Below are 22,680 nucleotides of genomic sequence, written 5' to 3' on the forward strand. Positions count from 1 at the left end.
CGTTATCCTCAGAGCCGGGAGGCCGAGGAAAGTTCACAGCCACCAACAGCGCCCGCGGAGAGCGGGTCCGGGGGGGCGGCGGGAGGGCGCTCGGTCGGGGCGTTTCTTCTTACCTTCTGGTCGACGATGGAACAAGCCATTTCCCGGACGTGGGCGAGGCTGAAGTCCCCCGAGGAGTCCTGCAGCAGCAGCACCGGCTCCCGGCTCAGCCCGATCTGGAGGTGGAAGGCGACGCCGCCGCCGGCAGCAGCAGCCCCGGGCGGCGGCAACGGGCTGGGCGGCCGGATCAGCGGAGGGGCGCTCATCGAAAACTTCCCGCCGGAGCCGCGGGGTCAGGGACGGAGGCGCAGAGGCGGGCGCCGCAGCGAAAAGTTTGCGGCCGCCCCGGAGGCGCCGGGCGAGTTCCCCCGTGAAGTTTCAGGGAAGTCCCGCTGAGCTCCTCCCGGGTGAAAATGGCGAGGGGGGGGGAGGGGGGCGGAGGACCAGGCAGGATGCAGACAGGAAAAGGCGGTGAGAGAGACGCGCAGGGCGAGGGGGGAGCCCGGCCCAGCGCCGCCGAGGTGGTGCCGCCGCTCGGGCTGTTGGCGCCGTGCGCGGCGCGGGGGCGGGACGGGCCGCGCCCTCCGCCGGGACGGGCCCCGCCGCCCGCCTGGGCCGTGCCGCGCCGCCACAGCCGCCACCGCCACACGGCGGCCGCGTCCCGGCAGGCGGCAGGGACCGGCGCGGCCCCCGCGCCGCCCAGGCCCGCCGAACCTGGTGGCCCCCCCTGCGGCGGGGTTTCGCCGCAGCCGCCTCTGGTCTCCCCACCCGGCTGCGGTGCTGGGGAGGGGAGAGCCGCCTCTCCCCCGGGCAGCCCGTCGGGCGGTATCTCAAAGCCGCCTCCATCCCGCCTCGCGCGGTCCTCTGCGCCCTCCCGGGCCGCAGCAGGAGGCAGAGTCTGAGGGGAGCCGGGGTGTTCCCGCGCCGGCCGGCAGCGCGGCCTCTCCCGGGCAGGCTGGCGGCAGCTGCCCTCGAGGACGAAGAGAAGCGCCAGGGGAGCGGGAGCTGCGGCCCGGCCCCCGCTCTTCTGCCTGGCCTCGGCCGGGCGCTGCGGCCAGCACCGGGCCGCCGCCTCCTGCAGCCCCCGTAGGTTTGGGGAAGGAAGCAAGCGACAGCTCGCACCCACCTCTTCTCCAAAACAGCCTCCGGTTTCAGGTACAGCCTGCGCTAAGGAGGAGCTCCCTGCCACCGAGAACCAGGATGAGTTACTTTTCCCCGCTCTCGGGATCGGCATGAGCCCCATCCCTTTGCGCCAGCAGCACCGGTGGCAGGCAACGTTTAGTCCGAAAAGTCCATCCCTAACCTCCACTTGGAAATCTGTGATGGCAATGGAAACGTGAACTGTAAATATTTTAGATACTAACAGAGGAACTCTTAACCCACATATATGGCACCTGTAGGGATGGCAGTACTAAATGTATGTTTGTAAGTGCAGTGGTTGATCAAATTGACAAACTGCTTTTTTGACCAAATGTACAGCTGCAACGTTGTTTCATTTTGATCAGCTGGCTTATTAGGACTCACTTTACTACTGTCAGCTTGTTTCCCACCTGGGATTTGCACACATACAGCACCTTACTGTCTATTAAATTTTTGAATCTGTTTATTGTTTGGTGAATCTTCTTTTGAAATTGTTGCATGTTAGCATTTTCTACAGACTACCAAATCTGCTGAAAATGTCAGCGCTCTAGAATGAAATGATTACTAGTCATGCTTAGTAGAGTTTTTCTTATCACATCAGGAGTAATAATCATCTTCAACCATATTCTTTGGCTTTGCTGTTGAAAATCATACTTAATTTTGCTGTTGTCTTCAGTATTTCCTTAGGAATGAATCCGTCTCAGTGCAGTAGTGTACCTTGGTTATGCTGGTTAGCATTGTGATGGGCTGTTTCCTAGCAGCTCCCCATATACTAGATGTTTTGATGCTCAGATATTTTGGAGCATGTATGTTTATACACCCAGGTGAAACCCTGCTGTGGCATTATAATTACCACAAGCTTCCCACGATCCCACAGCCCAGCCAGCTATTCTGTATGGGATTCAGCACAGGAGGGCTGTGTGAATCTGGAGCAGGAAGAGCATGTCAGGTTCAGGTGCCATCCCCGAATGGCTGTTGTAAGTTCAAATGCAAGGACAGAGCCACATCAGGTAGCTGGTGGTAGTTTTTTTCTGAGCGCTGTAGTTCCTACTTCTCTGTTGAAAGAAGCATACTAGAAGACCTTGCAGCCTTGCTGCATTGTTCTGGTGGTCCTTGAATGCAGTAAAGTGTCATAATTGTCATCAACTACTCTGAGTGCTTCTTCCCGACAGCTCACTGTGGCAAAAGCAGATGTGGCTCTGATGCAATAGGGGTGGTGAATTGTCCCCCTCTTTCCTACCCTTGCCATATTTAATTATAGGGTCACATAAGTGAGCATTTCACATCATGAGTCACATGATGACATTTGCTTTCAAGGGAAAGAGTGGAAAAATGACAGCTGTATATGACCTTAGCTACTATACGCTGTGTTACAGCTCTTCTGCAACTGTTAAAATAACCAAAGAGGAGAGGTAGCAGTAGCAATGCTGAGAATTATATATCCTTGGTTTTCTCATCTATGTGAAATCTAGTGATAGACCTCATAGGCTGTGACTCACCCACAGATCTGCATGCCCTGTGCAGACATGGATGCAAGTTTCTTCAGAAAGATTACAGTATTTTCAAAAAGTTGTAGGTTGCTGAGTCGTTTGGTTAGTGTATTGGCCATGCTGAATACACCTTTGTAATCAGAATAGATGAGGGCAGGACTTCTTCAGCACCATGTCAGCCAGTCATATATAAATGCTCTTTATAAAAGGGTTCAGTGAAATTACATGATGTGATCTGGATTACGACCTGGCCTGTTGTACTGACTGAAATATCATCTCTTTCATGATTCTTCTAGATGGGAGAATTATTGCGCCGATGCCAGGGAGGGGAAAAGACCATCCATAGCAGTCTGTTCTCTTCCCTGTGAGCTGATACAGTGTGCATGCCTGGTTGAGCCAATCTGTACATGCAGTTGGAAAAACCGCTGGAATTTTAGGTTTCACTGCACCTGTACAGATCAATTAAGCAATAAATGAACTGCCACATGAACTTGCAGGGGAAAAAAATGAGTTTGCCACACATGGCTATACAGTTTATGCATCTAGCTATGTACAGGAAGAGGGCAATCAGCTGAGGATATCACTGTAATGTCACATTATGAAAACCTCTCCCAGCTGCCCCCAAGGAGCAGTTGCTGTAATGTTACTTCTAATTACTCTGGATTCCTACACTATGAAGGGTGAATAGTGGTCTCTCTATGTTCTCGTGGATTGTATACTTGACCATCCACTTAGATGCCTTTCTGAAACCGTTCTCTTTCTTCTTTTCTTTCGGCTTAGTACACTGTATAGACAGAATTCTATTCATTAAGAATAAGAAAATCCCCTTCATGAAGTTTTTATTGCTGTCTGCATTTCTTTATCTGTGATGTAACCGGTCCTTTCCGAACTGCCAGTTACCCATTTATCTTTCTGCTCTTTAACACAAGCAATTACATGGTGCCTATGTTTTAATTTTAAAAAATCAAACACATAGCAAAGAATAATGCAGAATATGCCTAAACAATGGAGAATATTCTATAAGGCAGTTTCTTTGACATAGATGGTGTTAGTTTTTAGGTCAAAGTTGTTGACCTAAAATTTAGTTCCAATATGTTTATGTAGCAAGTAGAACACAGGTGATTACAATGACATGATTACTACTGGTTTTGTGAGGCAGATAGTGGAATATCATATCTAGTTCTGGGATCAGTATTTTGAAAAGCAGGTTGCTTGACAGTGTACTCAGTAGTATAGCGTATCTTGGCAAGGAGAAAAAAAGAGGACTAAAGCAAAGAAAGAAGTAAGAAGAAGCAGTCTCTGGAAGCTGGATAGAAATTGAGGCTGGAAATAAGGCTCAAATTTTAGCTGTGAAAATGATTAGTCATTAGAATGAATAAGCAAAGAAAGTGACACATAACCTTTTTTAATGTTTTCAAATATAGACTGAGAGTTTACTCACACACAAGTTTTTTAGGCTCAGTACAGTGGTAACTTTGTTTTCCAAGGTCAGAGAGGAAGATAATTGCCTTTAGCTGTTTCTTACGTTCCAAAAAGGACAGGCAGATTTTTTTATCTGTGTCAGCACACACAAATTCAAAGATGTAAAGATAGTCATCTTTCTTTCTGCCTTGAAAGAAGTGTATCTTTTCTACCTCTGAAGGAAGGCGTCATCTGTCCAGGAAGAAAGTGAGTTGGCATAAACCCTTTGTTCCTTAGGTCACTTCCACTTGTTCACCTCTACTGGACTCCATAGGCTGTTCCATGCAGAGCATGAACCTGTGGAAGAGGGACTTTTCCAAGCTGCTGCTGAAAATAACAGCTTTCATCCTTGAAAATTTACCTCCTCAACCTGCAACAAAGATCAAATGTTAAAGTAGGCAAAGACACTTCTTATTGCTGAATCAGGCCGATACCCATTTTTGCATTCTACCACCAGAATTTTTTGTTTCCCTCATGTCACACATTCCTGAACCATGCACACACCTCTAGGTTCATTGCTTTGATCAGGCATCCTAATGCCATTTTTTCAAACAGTCTAGCATCTTGGCATACTGATTTGCATCCAGAGAACAGTCCATTATAAGCTCCAGATCTTTTCCTGCTAAGTTATTATTTTGTTCCTATTTCTGCATATCTGAAGTTGATTATTCCCGCACAAGCATCCTACATTGCACATATCTGTATAGAAACTTATCCTGTTTTTCCAGACTGTTACACATATTTGTCAAGATCATTTGAATTCAAATCACAAGTGCTTCCATGGCATTTGCTGTCTGGGCTCCTTTTTGTATAATCCACAAGTTTAAAAGGTATAGTCATTATTCAAGTCATTAGTAAAGGACTGAATAAACCAGGATGAAGTACAGACTCCCATGGAATTCCATCACACCCATGCTCTTTGAGTGTTATTACCCAACTAGGTTTGCATCCACTTTATAATATTTTCTTCCTAGCCTGATTTGCTCTGTTTACTCAGAAGAATGGTTTATGAGACTGTGTCAAAAACATCATCAGTCAGAATACATCACACCTATTGCTTATGCTTTGTAACAGGAGGAAATTTGATTAGTTTGGCATGATTTGTCTTTTACAGCAAATCAGTGCTGGCCTGATACTGATTCCACTGTTGTCTTCCAGTGTTTACGGGTTTTTTAATTGTTCTAGACTACTTTCACACGTCAATAATGCCCTAAACACATTTTTTCTACTCTGAATCGTCCAGTATCTCACCCATCCACTAATCTTCAGAGGTAAGTATTTATCATTTTGTAATTGCTTCAGCAGGGTATTTAAATAACCTGACATTCTAGGTTTATCAGACACTATTTGAAAAATTATCTAAATACTTTATAACTTGTTTTGCCCCCTACTAGGTTAATTTTTTTCATTGTTATTAACAATGTTACTGCACTAGCCACCTGCTTGCAAAAAAGGCATTATGGATGACAGCGTTATCCAATGTACCTTTTCTGTTGACAGTGTATCAATATTTGCAGAAGATACTTTTCATTATATTAGGATCTGCGAAATGCACGTAATGTATTGTCTATTCCAATTAACAAACTTGAGCAGAAACCTCAAGTTTTGCAAGAAGTAACTCTCACATCTAGATGTGGTTTACATATTCTTTATACAGACTTATATTTTAACACTGAACTTTCAGCCAAATCTGTTTATGTTAAGATATGTGAACTTTTCCGCTTTCTACAGTTGAGTACAGATTGTGGTATTTGCATTCTTACTAAGCAGCAAAACAGACTTTATTAAAGACAGGTCTACAAAAGCGAAACCATTTTTTCTTTCTGCTGTTTTCAGATGCTGAAATGATGTTTCAAGTGGACCACATGCTCCCATAACTTCTCTCCTGAAGCAGACACTGTTGGGGGGGAAGTTCTTTGGTTCAAAAGCAGAGCATTGAAACAAAAAATTAACCAAGGAAGAGAGAGAAAAACAGACTGATAAATACAATGGAAAGAAATTTGTGAAGAAATGTGGAGACTGTGATGGAAAGTAAAAGGACACTAGAGTTGGAAATGCAAATGTCACTGGATCTGGGATCGGTACAGTGTTAGGTGCTGAACTGGTAAGTTAAATGGAGCTGATATCTGAAATACTGGAAAATAGTTTTACAGATAAGCTCCTGGGTATTTATTTGGAGATAAGAAGCAGATGTTAGCTGTAGAACTGGTTAGGAATTTTCTGATAAGCTACTTATTTCCATGAGAAAATGATAACATTTTAAGTTATAACTGGTTGATGTGAATACTGTTAGTAAATCTCCCAAATTCTTTTGTTTGTTGTTTTGGTTTAGTTGTTTTTTTAAAAAATGTTTCCAATTGTTGAAGTTGCTTCAGCATTTCTAAAAGGAACGTTTTAGAGTATTATCTTCCATGACTTTCTGCTAAATGTTTTAGATAATTAGGACAAAACATTTAAAAACATTAAGCTTAAAAATTTAAAACTCAAGTTTAAAAATCTGAGACAACTCAATGTAGTATTTTTTATAAATGGATCACAAAAAGATATATATTTTTTTAAAATATTTTGGAAATGGAAGTTAAAATCTGATTTAGACTGGCAAAACTGTATTCTGCTTATGTAAGTTTATCTCTAGACAAACTGACCATAGACATACAAGGTAGATTAACATTAAAATAGTATCTGAAAGATTTCAGGATAAAGCTTTCTTATGTCAAATGTCTGCATACCCTGTTTCTTTTCTTTGAGCAAAAAGTGTGCTGGTTTGGAAGGGAAGAGGTTTTTTTGGTGGGTTTTTTTTTTTTTTTTTTCTCTGTGCTCCAAACTGACCTCACTATAGTTGAAAAATTCTGGGATAGGACAGGCTTCATTTATTGCAAAGTATGCTTTGAGGATGTTTGTTATGGCTTGATGATAGAATAACTGATGCATTCAGATAAGCATGAGTATCTTGGCATTGTTGGTGCATATTTGTGCAAATTGTCCTCACTAGCTCTCTGGTTCTTAGGAGCACAGTACTTCTGGAACAAGGCAGTCACTGCTGCTTAAAACTGCTATCTGAGAGACGTGCTTCCCATTCTGAGGATACTGGAAATGAAGTAGTCATTGTACCTTAAAGGAAGATGCAGCACAGGTTTTATTCAGAAATTTCATAATGCTACTTCTTAGATGATTTCTGAATAGTGTATGCAGTGTGAAGGACACTTTTTTTATCGCTTACATAGCACCATTTCACTAAACAGTCTCCTGAATGTCACTGTCATACAATTCTACAGAATTCTCGGCTGCAGTGACCTTAAATTTCTGGGTCTGAGAGTCAGACTTTGTAATAGTTTATAACAGCTGTTTCCTCTTCAGAAATGATTACATGATACTCACTATTTAGCTGGGGATAATTTTCAACAATCAGCTAGTGTGTTTGCTATATTTTGGTAATTTTCTTGAAACTAGATTGATAGTAAAATACGTGTGCTACTGAAAATCAGTTATACTGTATTTTAGTTAAATGTGGTTTTTATTATAGCAAAGTTCTTGAAGTACTGTTCACTTATGAATACATACAAGCATAACTGATTTTACAAGCTTTGTTCCTTTACACATCAGGAACCTGTTATACTGTTACTTAACACTAATATTTTTGTGGCTGCTGTCCAGGCGTCCATGTCATTTCCACAGAAATTCTTTGGCAGTTCAAAAAATAATCTAGGTCCTGGGAATGAGAGTACTGCCCATGCAGAATCAGATATGTATGTTGTAATTTATGCATGATTTTGACCTGTAGGAATGGGTGTCTACTACTTCTGGGAGCGGATACAGCCTAAAGAAAGAGATACAAGCTGTTAACTATCCATCAACAGCTGTCTGCAAAGCTTATGGAGTCAAAGCAGCGAACATGCAGAATGACCAAGGGTAAGTAAGGATGTCAGAGTTTATTTGTGATCTAAGCAAAGTATGGAAAGGATATAGGTTTACAGGCAGTTTTAAAATTGAGCTAGAAATTTATCTAGAAGCTAGATATTTCTGAAATGACTACTGACTTCCTACTCTGATATTTAAAAAGATGCTAACTGAGCTTGTTAGACTAGTTAGTCCCACTAGGACTAGTTTTACCATACTTCTGTGTGGTTTGGTATTTTTATCCACAAAATTTGGCATACAGTATAATTTGAATAAATTAAATTACACTTAACCTAAATTATTTAATGATTGCTGCATGAATACTAAGACCACATACAGGCCCAGGTAATACTTTGGTGGGATTATTGAGACAACAAATATAAGACAATTGATAAACACTGCTCCTCTATTGTTTTGTGTGAATTTCCTCACTTGTAATGATTTAATGAGTTAGGAGAGACTGCCCATAGGAACAGGGAATCAATAGATTTCTTACCTAAATTGTCATTGATCTTTTAATGTTTATTGGAGTTGGTTACTGCTGCTGCTTTGGTTTCACTGCATGAAACTGTAAAGCTAGAGCTAAGAATGACATTATGGGGGAACCTAGTATTTTACACAGGAGGGGAGAGGATGAAGAAATGGAATGGTGCAGGGGATCCCAAGGAACCTGCAGGAGAGAGGAAGATAAAAATGGAAAGAGGGAAGATTCACAGGAAAGGAATTTATTGCAAAGAGCACTACAATTGTGCATCACAGTTTCTTACTTGAAAATGTTCGGATTTAAAAAATTAACCTTAACAATTCGGCAGGCTGGGTTTTAAGATAATTAGAACTATATTCTCCTTTCTTTTACAGTCACGGCCTTGCAATCTTAACTTCATCTTATAGCTGAAATTCACATTAAGAAACATTTCATTTCATTTTCATATGCAACAAATAAAAGACTGGTAAACTATGTAACCACATACTACATACTGTATGAACACTAAAAGTTGTTCCATACAAGCTTTGTAAATGGCTTAATGAAACTTCACTCTTACACTAATTGCATTGTATTTTTATTTAGGATAACCTTGTAGAACTAAATACACACAGGAAACAAAACCCCTGTTCCTGTGCCTTGCTCCAAGATAGGAAAAATAACTGCACATAAAAAAGACTTAATTGCTGAATACATCCTTAAGTAATAAAAGAAAATGCCCTTTCATTTAAATCACATTTGAGGCTTAATCACTGGAATAAAAGTGTATCTCTTCGTTGTCATAGTAGACAAACATCTCAACATGAAGCCCTATACAATGCTGCAGCATTGCCATCCTGGGTTATATCAACAAGGAAATCATAAGATGGAGTAGGAAGACATTTCAAACATATTAACTGTGTTTGATTATGCTTAAATTTAATTGATCTTGACACAATGAAACATGTGAAGAGAGTCTTAAAGATAACTTGATTAGAATCATGTCTTTCAGAGGTATAAGAGAATGTAGCAATGTGAAATTAGATAGAAATATAGATAGACAAACAGGGCCATGTAAAAATAAGCATAAGTAATCTGATCTTGATCATGCTAAATATTATGAAGAATAAAGGATTTTTTAGAAGAAAAATGACATTAAAAAAGCCCTGAAATCAAACTTATAGAAAAAAGGCACATGTTTTCATCTTTCCCTTTGGAGTCTCTCAAAGAGAGTGGAGAAATTTATATGTTGATATCTTCCAAACAGAAGTGGATGATTTTCTAAAAGTTGTACATTTTGTACTACACATTATTAGGTTCAACAAGAAAGTATCAGGCCATAACATTCTGGGTCTGTGTTGTAAAGACGTGATAATATATTTGCCTCAGAAATCTCTCTTCTAGAGGTCTATAAAGCAGATTTGTTTCTCGTTTATCAAGAACTTCTTATCAACAATCTTCTGCTAACTCCAGAACTAGGAGAGAAAAATAGACAATTTAAGATGGTCTTTGTGAATATCAAACTCTTGGATGTATATATCTTTCTAACCACCTATAACCTATTTCGTCTTTTAAATACAAATAATAAATATTTTTATATTCCAAGTGTAGAACCCAGTCCTCTAATTAATTTTGCATAGATAGCAAGACAAGCGAAGAGCTTCACTGGATTCTTTGTGAGCACAAAGATCCAACCGTAGAACTTGAAAATGCTTTGAGGATCACATCTCCTAGAAAAGGAAGCATAAAAAGGAGCCTGTGGAGCCTAGAGAATTTTCCATGCAATCTTAAACTGAGACAGAGTAAAGAACTTAATCTGAATTTATTATTCTGAGAGGTGCTTTTAGTTGTTCTAAAGCAAGAACAACCTACATCTCAAGAAGTATTTTGATGGCTACACCTTCTCCAAACAGAGATAGTGGTGGAATAGCAACCAGGATCATCAGATCCTGAGAGGACGTTGACCAACAGCAGCATGCATTGATGACAAGCATCATGCACAGCCGTGTACCTGATGTCATCATGTCCCTCAAATCTCTGGTGTTCATCAGTGACCCATTCTGGCTGTGCACTGCATTCACTCTCCTACATTCCTTTCCTTCATTTTTGTCCTAATAGCTGTACCATTTGTGAATGAGTCATAGGACTACCTGCAGCTCTGCACCATGGAGACAGAGTGAAAAGCCGAATAAGAATGGCTGTTACTAGGGTATAAAATGTTTTGAGCTACAGATATGCCATTGCCTGCACTGACCCCCATGTGTCCATTTGGTTTTGAGATAGGTATTTGGCCTTAAATATAAACTTACATGGAATCTGTTCCTTCTGCCTAGAATGAATGAAGTCAAAAGTACCATTTTGAGTGTGTTGTTTATCCTCAAGGGGAAATTTGCTCTGTATTGTTCTCTGTACAACACTGAAGCAACTCAAATTTTCACCTGGAGGCTCAGCCAATAAGGCAGAGAACAGACCTTCGTTGGTGAGATTCTGCGGGGTACCAGGACACGTATGTACAGAAAGAACAATGACAAAGCTTTAGCTCCTGATATGGGTTGCTCTACTCCTTCTCTTAGTAGGTATCCACCTGAGTCAGGCAGTTTCCTTTCTGTAGGTTGTAGGAGCTGGAACTTGGTGTGTAAATGTCTATAGACAATCAGAAAATCTGGTCTTCAGGGGGTACCACCAGTGTCATTGTACCTTGATAGTTTCAGCACAGCTGCATAGTAAGACATTAGAGATGCAGAAAAGATTGCTAAATATTTCACCTTAGGATCTCAAATTTCTTTTGGTTTAATTTTTAACCTGATTCTGAATAACTTTTGTTTAAACAAATTCTTCTTAGTCACTTAAAAATGGAAAAAAACAGTTAAAAACTGATAATGCACCTGAATCAACAAGGGTATATCTGTAAATATCTATTCCCTAATACCAAAAGCATAATCACGGAATGCTGCGCTTGCACAGAAATGATGCTATGGTGCATAGGGGTCAATTGCACTGTCACAAGAAAATACTATTTATTTGTTAAAGCTTATTTGTTTCAATGAACAAACTATAGCCAACTTTGCAGGCTGATCATGGCTAACAAGAGTTTTCAACAACCTTTGTGATGTTAGGGTTAGTCTTCATACATTATGAAAGCAACACACAATACATCTTCAGGAAGTTGCTCCAAAACTTCTAAAGAAAAGCCACTTCCTATTACAGTTTAGTTCAGCAACTGTTGAATTATTTGAATTGTACAGCTGGAAAAGGATTTTTGCTTTCAGAAGGGCTGTAAGTGGGACAATCTGAATATAGGGAGCTTTTCTGTGATGTGGGCAGATAACCTACCTTTGTGATTTAATCCAGCCTATGGGCTATATGCTTTTTTAAAATACTGTTTGTCCCTTTGCCACCAGATTATTTTCATATAGTAGTTATGGGTCAGGGTAAAGACTAATCTTTAATATTTCTAAAAGTAGGAAAAAATATCCTTTTTCTTCATGCTTTTCAGACCTACTTTGAAGACATATCTTTGCTGAGGACACAAATCAGTGGACTTCCACTGGCTACCTTGCAGGTATTAGAGTAGCAATGTATTAGAATTCTTTGAGGTGTTCATCCCATGCTATCTGAATACCTCACTGTTTTTGCAGCAGCTTTGCAAAGCAGAGCAGAACTATTATTCCCATATTGAGAGTTGTGGAATGAAGCACCTTTGTAATTCATAACGCTTTGTGAAAACAAAGATAGGCAGTCTTGCTTTAAACTAATATACATATAAGCTTTATACTTTGCAGTTAGCCAGCTACAGGGACACAAATTTATTTAAAGCTTAATTTCATACCAGTGCACTGCACTTTACAGCTGAGACAATTTCTCATAAATTATGGAACACATTGTTCTGTGATAGAGCAGGGAACTGAATTCAGGTGTCACCAATATCAAATTAGCTCAATAACCACTTGCCCCCCATGTGCCTCATGCCAAGAAAGAATGAATACGCTTTCCTCTGAGGAGGAGAAGCCTGTGTATGCATGTGTGTTGGTGCAAACCTTCAGCTACTTCTTTCAGTTCAGACTTGAGCACACAGCATTGTGGAGAGCTCTTTATAAATATCTAGATAAATCTGTTACAAGGGGTTTTTTTTTTCATAACTCTGATCTAGTTGAAGAAATTTGATGAAATATTAGTTTTAGGTACCTATATCTTCTTTCTTTAAGGCACAGATGTGAAAGTCCTTACAGATGTAGCAAAGAGCAGGCATTTGGCTAAAGCTTGACTCATTAAAATCCTAGGTGGTCCTGTTTGGCTGGTCCATATTAATTGCAGCAATGACAGTTGGGGTCAGGGGATCATGGAACAGCCGGTCTGTATTACTTTGACTTAATCTCAGGTGATGTGGTCTAGGAAATAGTTAATTATATTTATCAGCACTCCAGTGACTCACATCTTTAATATTAGGGTGATTGATCTTTATGCTTTGTAGACCCTTGCAGCTATTCCTCATCATAAGCTTCCTCCTCTATATTCACCAAAACAGTCAAATACATTCATTTAAGTTTCATAAATTCTGTGAGTCTTCAACCAGCAAACAGTATCTCAAAGTAAGCAAATACAAATCATACTGGTACAAATCTGTAGTGGAAACTCTTTAGAGACTGTGGTGGGAAGAGAGGAGCTAATTATCAGAAAACATTTTTTTCTCATCTCAATCAATCCCCCCTCCCCCAGGAGCTTTAGTTAAAGCTTCGAATATGTTACCTTTTTAGACATTTTGCAGTAGACAAAACATACAAACCATGAACTGAAAATATCAGCTATTAATATATTTAAAGATTTGCAGTACATTTAAAATACAGCACTTCATTAAACTGAATCAATAGTTGGCAGATTACATATGTGCTTTCCAATGAAAAATCATCTGTTTTTCCAAAAGCCAAAACAATTCAGTGTGGAATGCCAAATATTATATTCATTACAAATATTTATGTTAATTCGGGAGGATGTGAACAGTATGCAGAAGTCAGGAAATTGAATTTTATATTTTTCACAGCCACTGTCACTTAACTGCATTGTAGCCACAGCAGCATATACTCACAGCATTGTTCTAATAAAATTTTACATGTCTGCAAAGGGGCTCAATGCCAGCAGCTGTGAGAACCTGCATTTTGAATTTCCTGAGTCTGGCATATTTAAATTTTCTTCTATAACACTAGATTAAATTAAATCTTTATGTTGAATATATGGTAAGAAGCTGGATTAAGCTCTGAATTCTCTAGTTAACACTCACAAAGTGCTTCTTGAAATAAGATCACTTGGATCATTTATCCTCTATACTGTTCATGAAGATAGATGTTCAACATTTCCGCCAGAATTCTTCGTCAAAAGTTTATTCTGCCTGAGATAAAGTTCAGCTGTTGTAACTGAAGTGTTTCATGGCAAAGTTTCTGAGCCTGCTTCCCTTATTCCTTTCAGGAATACAATAACACATATTTGGAACGATAGGAATCCCATGATGTTCATGAACATTATCCCACAGACTGCTATTTGCAGAAGAGAGACGGGTTTATGAATATTTTGAAAATGTATTCAAAGTATTAGCTGGGTGTATAGAATTTTTTTTATTTTTGAATTCAGTGACTGGTTTTAAGTCTCACTTAATTTTATTAAAACTTGAAAGCTCTACAGAAATATTTGACAGAGATTTAAAAAATATTTCTGAAATACATTTTAAACTTTAAATAAACAGATTTTCATTCATATGCATATATATTCTGTTCTTTTTCCACAGTACTATGTATTCTTAATGAAATAATATTTCCAGAAAATCAGTAAACTTGAACAATCACAGTCATATGTGCATATAATATCAATTACAATAAATTCATCCAATTAGGGTTTATCTTAGATATCACACTTAAGCAAGAAGTTTGGATAGCAAATGTTAATGTCTGCTCATGATAAACAGAAATTTAAAAAGTAGTTTGAAAAGAATCAGGAGGTGATCTTGGCTGAAGAATGGATTGAACTGTAATCTGCTTAAAGACATTTCCACAGACAGAAAGCTTTCTGCAAAAGGAAAACAAAAAATAATTTCATAATTCTTTGAGATCTTTTAAATAGTCTACATTTGAAAACAGCAGCTTTTATACCAACATGATTCTTCTGTAATGAGTTGCTGGTATTTGTGAACATTGTGCAGTTTTACTTTTAATATTAAAAACTTCTAAAACATTCTTTCTGGATGCAGTTGACCTTTTTTCTAGTTGAAACATCCATATTGCAAAGAACAGCCTACGCAGGGTAGCATTTGTCTGGCAATTTGTCCTCTTTTAGGTTCACTGCTTAATTTGCAGTGAATTAAACATCAGAGATATAGAATTAAAGGAAGATCCACCATGTTTCCTGATCAAAGTTTGATACATGGGTTGCTCTGCATCAAAAATCTTCATAATACTGGTAGAGTTCTGCCTTGAGGAAAATGGGGACATGATAAGGCCAGTCAGTCATCTGTTTTGCAACACACAGCTCTTTATTACGTGCAGTTCTTAATTAACAGACCAGAGACTTTTTTATTTTTTCTGACTACAACCTGACCAAAACAGAAGATACAAATTGTGATTTGGCCCAGTTCTGAAACATGATAAAAAATTCATCATTGAAACCTATGGACTGACAAATCATTGTATTAGAAATATCCAACTATGTCGCATCCCAGTCTCTGACACTTGAGACTCTATAATAGACACAGGATAATTTGTTAGCAGGCTTTTCTGCAAGAATTGCCTTCATGTAAGACAAGGCATGGCAGCTGGATATAAATGTCCTGGAAAAATTGGAAATTAAATTAGCCCCAATGAGGTGAAGACAAATTTAATAGGTTAGTTTATGTGCAAACCCTTCAGATTCCAGGTCTATGTCAGAATACTATGACCTACAGACAATTTATTGGACTTTAATGTAAGAAGAGAAATAGCTTCATTTACTTTATTTTACAAGCAATTAATTAAAAATTAAAACTATTATTTTCTCTTTCTTCTATTCCAGGCCTTCTTACTAGGTTCACCTCCCTAGTTAGAGTAGTTTTACTCAGTATTGAAGAGATCGTTAAGCAAATGTATGTTCCATAACAGTAATGGATCCATGGTGATGTGATGATTAAAGCAAGTAGGCTTTCTATTCTCAAAAGAATAAATGCATGGCCAGGATTATCTCTGGTTATTGTAACATCATCACTTCAAATGTACACTCCTTTCTTCATTCTGTTCTCTTTCATATGAAAAAAAAATGAAACCTCTCAACAGGGCTGAGAATATTTGTTCTCATTTGATGCTCACATTTAAAATTCCAGTCTTTGTCATATCAAGAAAATTATTATTTTTCTTTTCTCCTTTTAAAAATTGTCTCTATTCTGAAAAAGATTGACAGAGAGAGCCCAGATATCAAAGTCCGTGCACATTAAGCTGGTTTGTTTTTAATTTTTTGCTTTAGTGTTCCTTCTCTGTTCCAGTGCTATTGAAAAGTCATCCAAAATTCTCTTATTTGGTCCACACAATTGCTGAACGACTTTATATCCTGCCCCTTGGACTTTTTGAACTCATGAAACTAAAGATCCTCTTGTCCATTCATTCAGATGAATCCCATGGTTCTTAATGCACTTAAAAGAGGCTCCTAAATGAATTAAGTTCCTTAATCAATGGTCAGAGATATGCACCTCTATGTGTTTCATGAACTGACTCACTCTATAGAGCTGCTTGTCTCTCTCCATTGTCGGTACAGGGACATAGAAGTAAACATGTTTTCTAGTCCTGTATTGTACTATCATTATTTGGGGAATTTGTGCCAGCATTCATGCTTTTAAAAAGTTTTGATAGTGTTTTCAAAATGGTCTTGTTAGTCTGGTCACACTCAATTTCAGAGAGAGCTAGCTGCTGTATTTCAAATAATGATTTTGAAAATTCCAGTAAATGTCTACTTCAAACTTTTTTTCCTCACAGTTCAATGACTTAATTTCCTAAGACTAATGGCTCCCACTTCCATGCATGTGTTTGTGATTAGATTTTTGGCCAGAGCCTCTAGAGAACAGGAAACTTACTTTTGACATCTACAAGTAAACAAGAAGCCTTGGGCTGCTTTAGAGCTCTGACTGGGCAGAGCCTCCAGAGGTGGTGATACTCTCTGCTGCATTTGTCACTGAGCAAGGAGGAAAACTGATTAGGCCAGGCCTTTCCACTACACATGTGTAGCAGCTTGGAGCATTTCAGTTAAAGCAGATCTTGTTTGGAGAAAAAAAAAAAAATTTATTATCCTCTGCTGACAGAACGGGTGACAAAAGAAACAACTGAATGTGCCAGGGGAAAGAAGACAGTACAACTGTTTGTGCAGCTTTTCAGCAAAATGAATCTAAATACTGACAACCATGATTTGTTGGGGATTTTGGTTTTGGCTTTCGGATCTGCTTTTTGGAGTTTTGTTGTTATTTGGGTTTTTTTCCTAGACTGCTGCTAACACCGGACAGTTTCCCAGTGCAGTTTATTGAAACTACACAAACAAGATTTGTTGGCTGGTTATTTTTTTCAAATTTCAGGAACTTTGCAGTACTAGAACAATATTTAAATAATTTCGTCTTATAATATTTACTGATAATTCCACATAGCAGGATATTTACGTTGAATTTGAAGTACACAGGATATTCTCTAAATTAATTTGAATTCAGATATCCCTGTTCATCTCTTTTGTGTTAGTCTTTGTCATGTATTACTATGTATCTTTTTGGGGGGCTTGCTGCTTTATGTACTGGTGACATAGTGAAGATTTGCATTATAGGAAAATCTTCCTGCAATTTTCTGTGTTGCGGTCCTACTGAGTGGTAATGTGAAAAGAAAAAAAATATGTAATGGAAATGAATTCCTCAGGAATATTCCGCAGTTCATTGTGGCAAACAAAGGAAGAGCATGCCATGCTGCAAGAGAAGCATAAAAAAGTTATTGTTGTATAGTGTTATCCCTAAGTACACATTCGGAGCTTTAGTTCTAGGTCTGTTTGACATATTTGGAGCATGTGACAAGATCTTCAAAAATTTTCCACTTTCTCAACTAGCCTTCAACACTTGTGAAATAAACTGACTACAGAGTGCCATGTTAAAACTCCATTCTCTCTTCCTTGTCTTTTTTTAACAGTAATATGTTCACAGGGAATAGATTCAAGACTCTGGACTGAATCAGGCTTGCAATATTATTAAGTAGTGAACATTGTTTTGGCCTACTTCCTGAAATCTTTTATTGCTTACCTCTTTTCTATATTCTCAGGGAAAGATTCTTCTTCCCATGTGAAAAAAAGTGACCAAGAATATGGAAGACAGCTGAGGTTAATAGTGCTACTCGGTTCTAATGAAAAATCATGTATTTTCATCAGCATTAAGTATCTTTATTGTCCAAAAAGATAATGGTCCTTTTCACATTTGTATGGTAAGTGTAAATTTGTTATCTTGCATAACATGTATGTATGTAACATGTATATGCAGTAAGCCATTTAAATGAAAACCGATTAGCTAGAATTTTTAATGATTTGTGCAAACTCAATTTTTTAATCTAAGGAAGTTCCACTTTTAAAAAGCGCTAAATATTAATGACACATTTCTTGGAAAAGTGGCTCTTGGCTGAAGACTTAAACAGTTCAGGCTGATCTATAATTAGTGTCTCTATTTTTTATTATATTTATAATTAGGGGAAACCTCTCGATTTTTTTAAAAAATGTATCTAAAGATGGACAGATGAAGAGATTGTATTCCATGTTTTGTCTATGTATGTGAGAGTGAAGCAGCAAAAAGTGCCACAAAGAATGAAATGCTACAGAATTCCAAAGAAATGCCAGGAACCTGATCCTGTGATCCTCCAAATCAAAAAAAAAAAAAAAGTGTTGGAGCAGCTTTTTGTTCTGATTGCTATCTGCAGCATGACAACATACACAAAGATAACATCTCCTATTTTGTTCCTTCTGTGTACAAAAAAGAGATTTTTTGATAATAAATAAGACTGGATTAAAGACATAGTTGGCTTCACTAGAAATTCCTCTTCTACTCAAACCAAACCAACTCTTGTGATCCAAATTATGACCTCAGTGCAATGACCAAAGCAGGAAATAGGCAGACTACAGATGAAACACTGGGGAAGTTATGAGAAGGGGTTTTTTCTGTAAAGCTATTGCTACGCCATGTGCTTTGTATGAACACATATTAAATGAAGAGCTGGTATCATCACCTGTTAAAGTTTCCTGCTTTTTATTAAGGTTACTTTTCTATTATCTGTTGCATACAACTTTATGTAATTTATCCATTTCACTGAAATCTTTCATATTTGGCACCTGCATGAGAATTTATTTTGTTTTATTTTTTAATTCAACCAAAACTAATTGCATGGTTTCCAGGAATGAAGCAGAGGAAAATAAATCAGCGTGTAAAAAACCTTGCGCTTTTCCTTGAAAAACTCTACAGTTCACATATTTATAAGCAGAAAGGGAGATTTGACATCTTTCCTATTCATATGGAAGTCTTCTCATTTCCTTCAAACATGAGAATTCATTCAGGTAACAGGCCTTTAGCAAACTTTATTTGTACATGCTCAGTGGATGCTTCATAATGTTCAGTGTTGATTCCATAATCACTTAATCTCTCACGCCTCTTATTACTGACAAGATTGGACTTTTGCCATCTTCACAGTAGGACCGAGCAGGCAAACTTTAGAGTACGTGACAAAAGCCAGGCTTCCTTGCACGAGCTTTTCCATTTAGGAAGAGAGTCAATATTAGGCCCTGGACTGAAGAGCGTAATAGATATTGATGTGTTCATGATAATCTGTTACTGCTTTTTTTCATGATATAACATAATACCTTGTTTTGTGAATTCCAGACAATAGAAGAAAGGAAAGCATTTCATTCAAGGCTGGCATCTTAGAACTGCAATGAAGGGACTCATAGCACCTGAGTCTAGGAGAAATACTGAGGGTAGAAGAAGGGAGTCAGGTGTCTAAACTGTGAAACATTGAAGGTGGGCAGTGAATTGCTGTTAAAACCAAAACCAAAACTGATTGTGTAGGAAGATTGAAACAAGATAACAGTGTATTGTTTTCAGGAAAAGTTGGAGGAGGGATAGGAACCACAGAGGAACATTTGACCTGACTTAGAATGTGGAGGAGCAAGTAAAATAGTCTGGCAGATATATGGACATGAGAAGCCAGGGAGAAGGTTGGATGGAAAGAAAACAAAAAGGAAAACAAATTAATGCCAATATTGATTAGAGGACAGGAGGGTTAACTAAGGACAAAGATAAACCATCTGGAATGTAATGAGAGGTGGTTGGAGGATATGAGCTGCAAGGCAGGAAATAAGCAGAATAATTAATATTCATATAGTGAGTTTGAGCAGAGAAACCAAGATCAGTAAACACGCTTGTGGGATGACTCCACCACCTTCTTTCAGTGCTATGTGACCAAAGAGCAGATGCCTAGGGAAACCAGCTAGAAAGTAGGTGCTCTTCTGTTTTGTGCAGAAGCTGGAACAAAGCACAGAATAGAATGAACACAAGATGTTTGCATTATGAAGATGGGGAAACCTGCCTGGAAAATTGTATTTAGATGTTGATTTTAATGGCAGTTTGTGTGTGATGTTAGTCTTTTCCTTTAAACTATCGATCTCAGAAATTTTCACTGGGTGTGCAATTGTCTTTTTTTGCATTCGACTTGCACTTATGACTAAAATGAAAATTAATAAAGATTGTTTTTAATATATTTGTAATGCTATAACACTTAACATGCACCACCACTGCCAAAAAACGTCAGATAATTCAATGAACATTTGCAAATACTTTTGACCTTAATCTCAAAACATCTCAGTTTTCCCCTTTCTAAAACAGAGGTGATATCAGAAAGTCAACCCACCAAACCTTGGTCAAGATAAACTGGCATTCATGACATTATGAAACTGATGAGCCCACAAAAAATGCGCTTACAGAAAAGTACTGTCAGAGTAGTTTGAAGTTGTAGCAGTGTGCAGTGAATAAGGCATGGGGTCACATACTGACAATGGAAAGAAAATGAAAGGTTTTGTCCCTAATCTGTAACTGAGTATTAGTGATCCTGTGCTCTGAGAGAGGGGGAACTTCTCTGCTGCAAGTAGGATTTTATTACTCAATCTTGAAGTTAAAAAAAAAAAAAAAAAAAAAAAGTCATAATTTCTTCTGTATGTTGATTTTGGTTTAGCTGACAACCTCACTGCTGGAATCTCTGAATTTGTAAATGCATGACTGTCCTTTCATGGTTCTTCATTTTTCGGTGACACATAACAGAAAATTGAAAGTTCCTTTATGGAAAAAAATATATCCATTGCCTTAAAAAGAGGCAGATTTATGAAAAAGAGAAATAAATGCAAAGTTTCTTATTTCGAATTCCTATTTTAAGATTGCCAGTTGTTTTTATTTTATTGTGAATATTGTTCTGATCATTCCAGTTCTCTGTAAGTGTCATTCAGTGTGTTCTATTTTTATTACTTTATAATTTGCTTTTAGTATTTAATATGTTTGTATTAAACATTCCTTTTCTTCTTGATATATCTTCTATAAGAATATTAAATGTAAAAATACATGTATATGGAAAGACATTTGTATTATAAGCAAAATTTTGCAGATAATAGCATCTTATTGTTTCAAAAAATGAAGAGTTTTGTTGAGTTTTTTAAAGTTTGAAGTACTATACCTGCCATCTACTGGAAGTACAAGGACGATGCATTTAAGTTATATTATGTTAACTGTTCAGCCAGTAACATTTACTTACTTTATTATTTGACTTTTTCTGGTTAAAAAAAAAAAATGGAATGAACTTTAACCTGCATTATTTCGCTTGTTACTTTATTAAAAAATGGCAGTCTTAAAATTAAACTGAAGTTTAAACTTCTTAACTTTCACAGATTTTTGATTAACCCACAGTAAAATCTAAACAAGTATTAAGAATCAAGTGTAAGAAATATATTTGCCTTGTTCTTCTGCCCCATTCTACATGACCATTCATTTTTACGGATCTGTACATCTTGCAGTTGGAGTAGGGGTGGACTGTGTATGGAGAAGTAAGTTTTCAGATATTTATGTATTTCTTTGGCAAATAATAGTTACAATATTTTAAAATAACACCTTACATAAGAAAGTGGTTTTGTTGTTAAGGTTTTTTTCTTTTTAATGTGGGACACATTTTTAATTGACTGGTAAATTACGTTAGATTCATTTTCACCTCTTCTTGACTCTTAGTTCTTGTACCATAAACCACAGTAATCTCATTCCAGCATGGTCACTTGGACTGATTAAAAATCAAAGTCATGTAAAGGTGAAGAAGTCCATTAGTCTTATGTTGCCACTGAACTTGAGACAGTCTGATTTAAATATAATTTGATTTGGTTTAGTAATTCAAAAGTACTTGTCAACAGAAAGAAAATAAATTAATGATTAGTTATGGCTGCCAGGAGATATGAATTCCCAAGGTTGCATACAATCCAATAGAATCCATTTGAAATGAGAAACAGTATTTTGTCTGTATATTAACAGCAAAGGCTAATGTAGATTCTTTGGTAAGCCAGGTTTCCATCAGATCAAACTATGAAAAGGAAGAGAAATAATTAAGTGTATGTTTACCTTCTGAAAATCTATTGTTAACCAAACCAAGACAGGCCTAAAAGGAAAACAAAGAAAGTCACCAGTTGTCATCAAGGAAATATTGCTGAATTCCTAAGAGTTTATTGTGGAAATTAACCTTTTCATCCCTGGGAAGGTTCTTTTACAAGACTATAATACTGGATACCATTTCATTTTGGGCACTACTCAGCATAATTTTTATTGTCCATTATTAGACACTCTCAGAGTATTACATTCTGAGTAATTTATGGCTAAAATTGTTATCCTTTTCTAGAACAGTTGCTAACCATAAATTATATATTTATTCTGTTTGCTGTATTTTAGTTTATTAACATCTATTAGTAGATATCCTATCACTTACTAGAGAAAGAATGATTAGGCAGCTAAATTAATTTTCACTCGCTTTAAAATTGAATTTCTTCTTTCTCAGACTGGGCTAGGAATCATTTGAAATCTGTATGTCAAAACCAGGCAGGCTTGGACAATAGTTACTTTCAGTGGAAAATATAAATGCTTTAGGCAAAAAAGATCTT

General features: G+C 37.8%; 1 protein-coding gene and 1 long non-coding RNA gene across 3 annotated transcripts in view; one reads left to right on the forward strand and one right to left on the reverse strand.

The window, feature by feature from the left end:
- PRKD1 (protein kinase D1) overlaps positions 1–449 on the reverse strand; it is a 150,791-nt gene extending 150,342 nt beyond the window's left edge. For both annotated transcript variants that reach the window (XM_074824541.1, XM_074824539.1), the window contains exon 1: positions 114–449. In XM_074824541.1, coding sequence (XP_074680642.1) covers positions 114–305 — 192 coding nt within the window. In that variant the 5' untranslated portion in view covers positions 306–449. The remainder of the gene's footprint in view (positions 1–113) is intronic.
- Positions 450–5,285: 4,836 nt separating this feature from the next.
- LOC141922407 (uncharacterized) lies at positions 5,286–21,403 on the forward strand. Its single transcript, XR_012622978.1, has 5 exons — positions 5,286–6,234; positions 7,138–7,228; positions 7,912–8,039; positions 17,784–17,942; positions 18,202–21,403. It is a non-coding gene; the product is annotated as an uncharacterized LOC141922407 (long non-coding RNA).
- Positions 21,404–22,680: the final 1,277 nt, after the last annotated feature.

The sequence above is a fragment of the Strix aluco genome, chromosome 4 (assembly GCF_031877795.1).
Source record: "Strix aluco isolate bStrAlu1 chromosome 4, bStrAlu1.hap1, whole genome shotgun sequence".
NCBI lineage: Eukaryota > Metazoa > Chordata > Aves > Strigiformes > Strigidae > Strix > Strix aluco.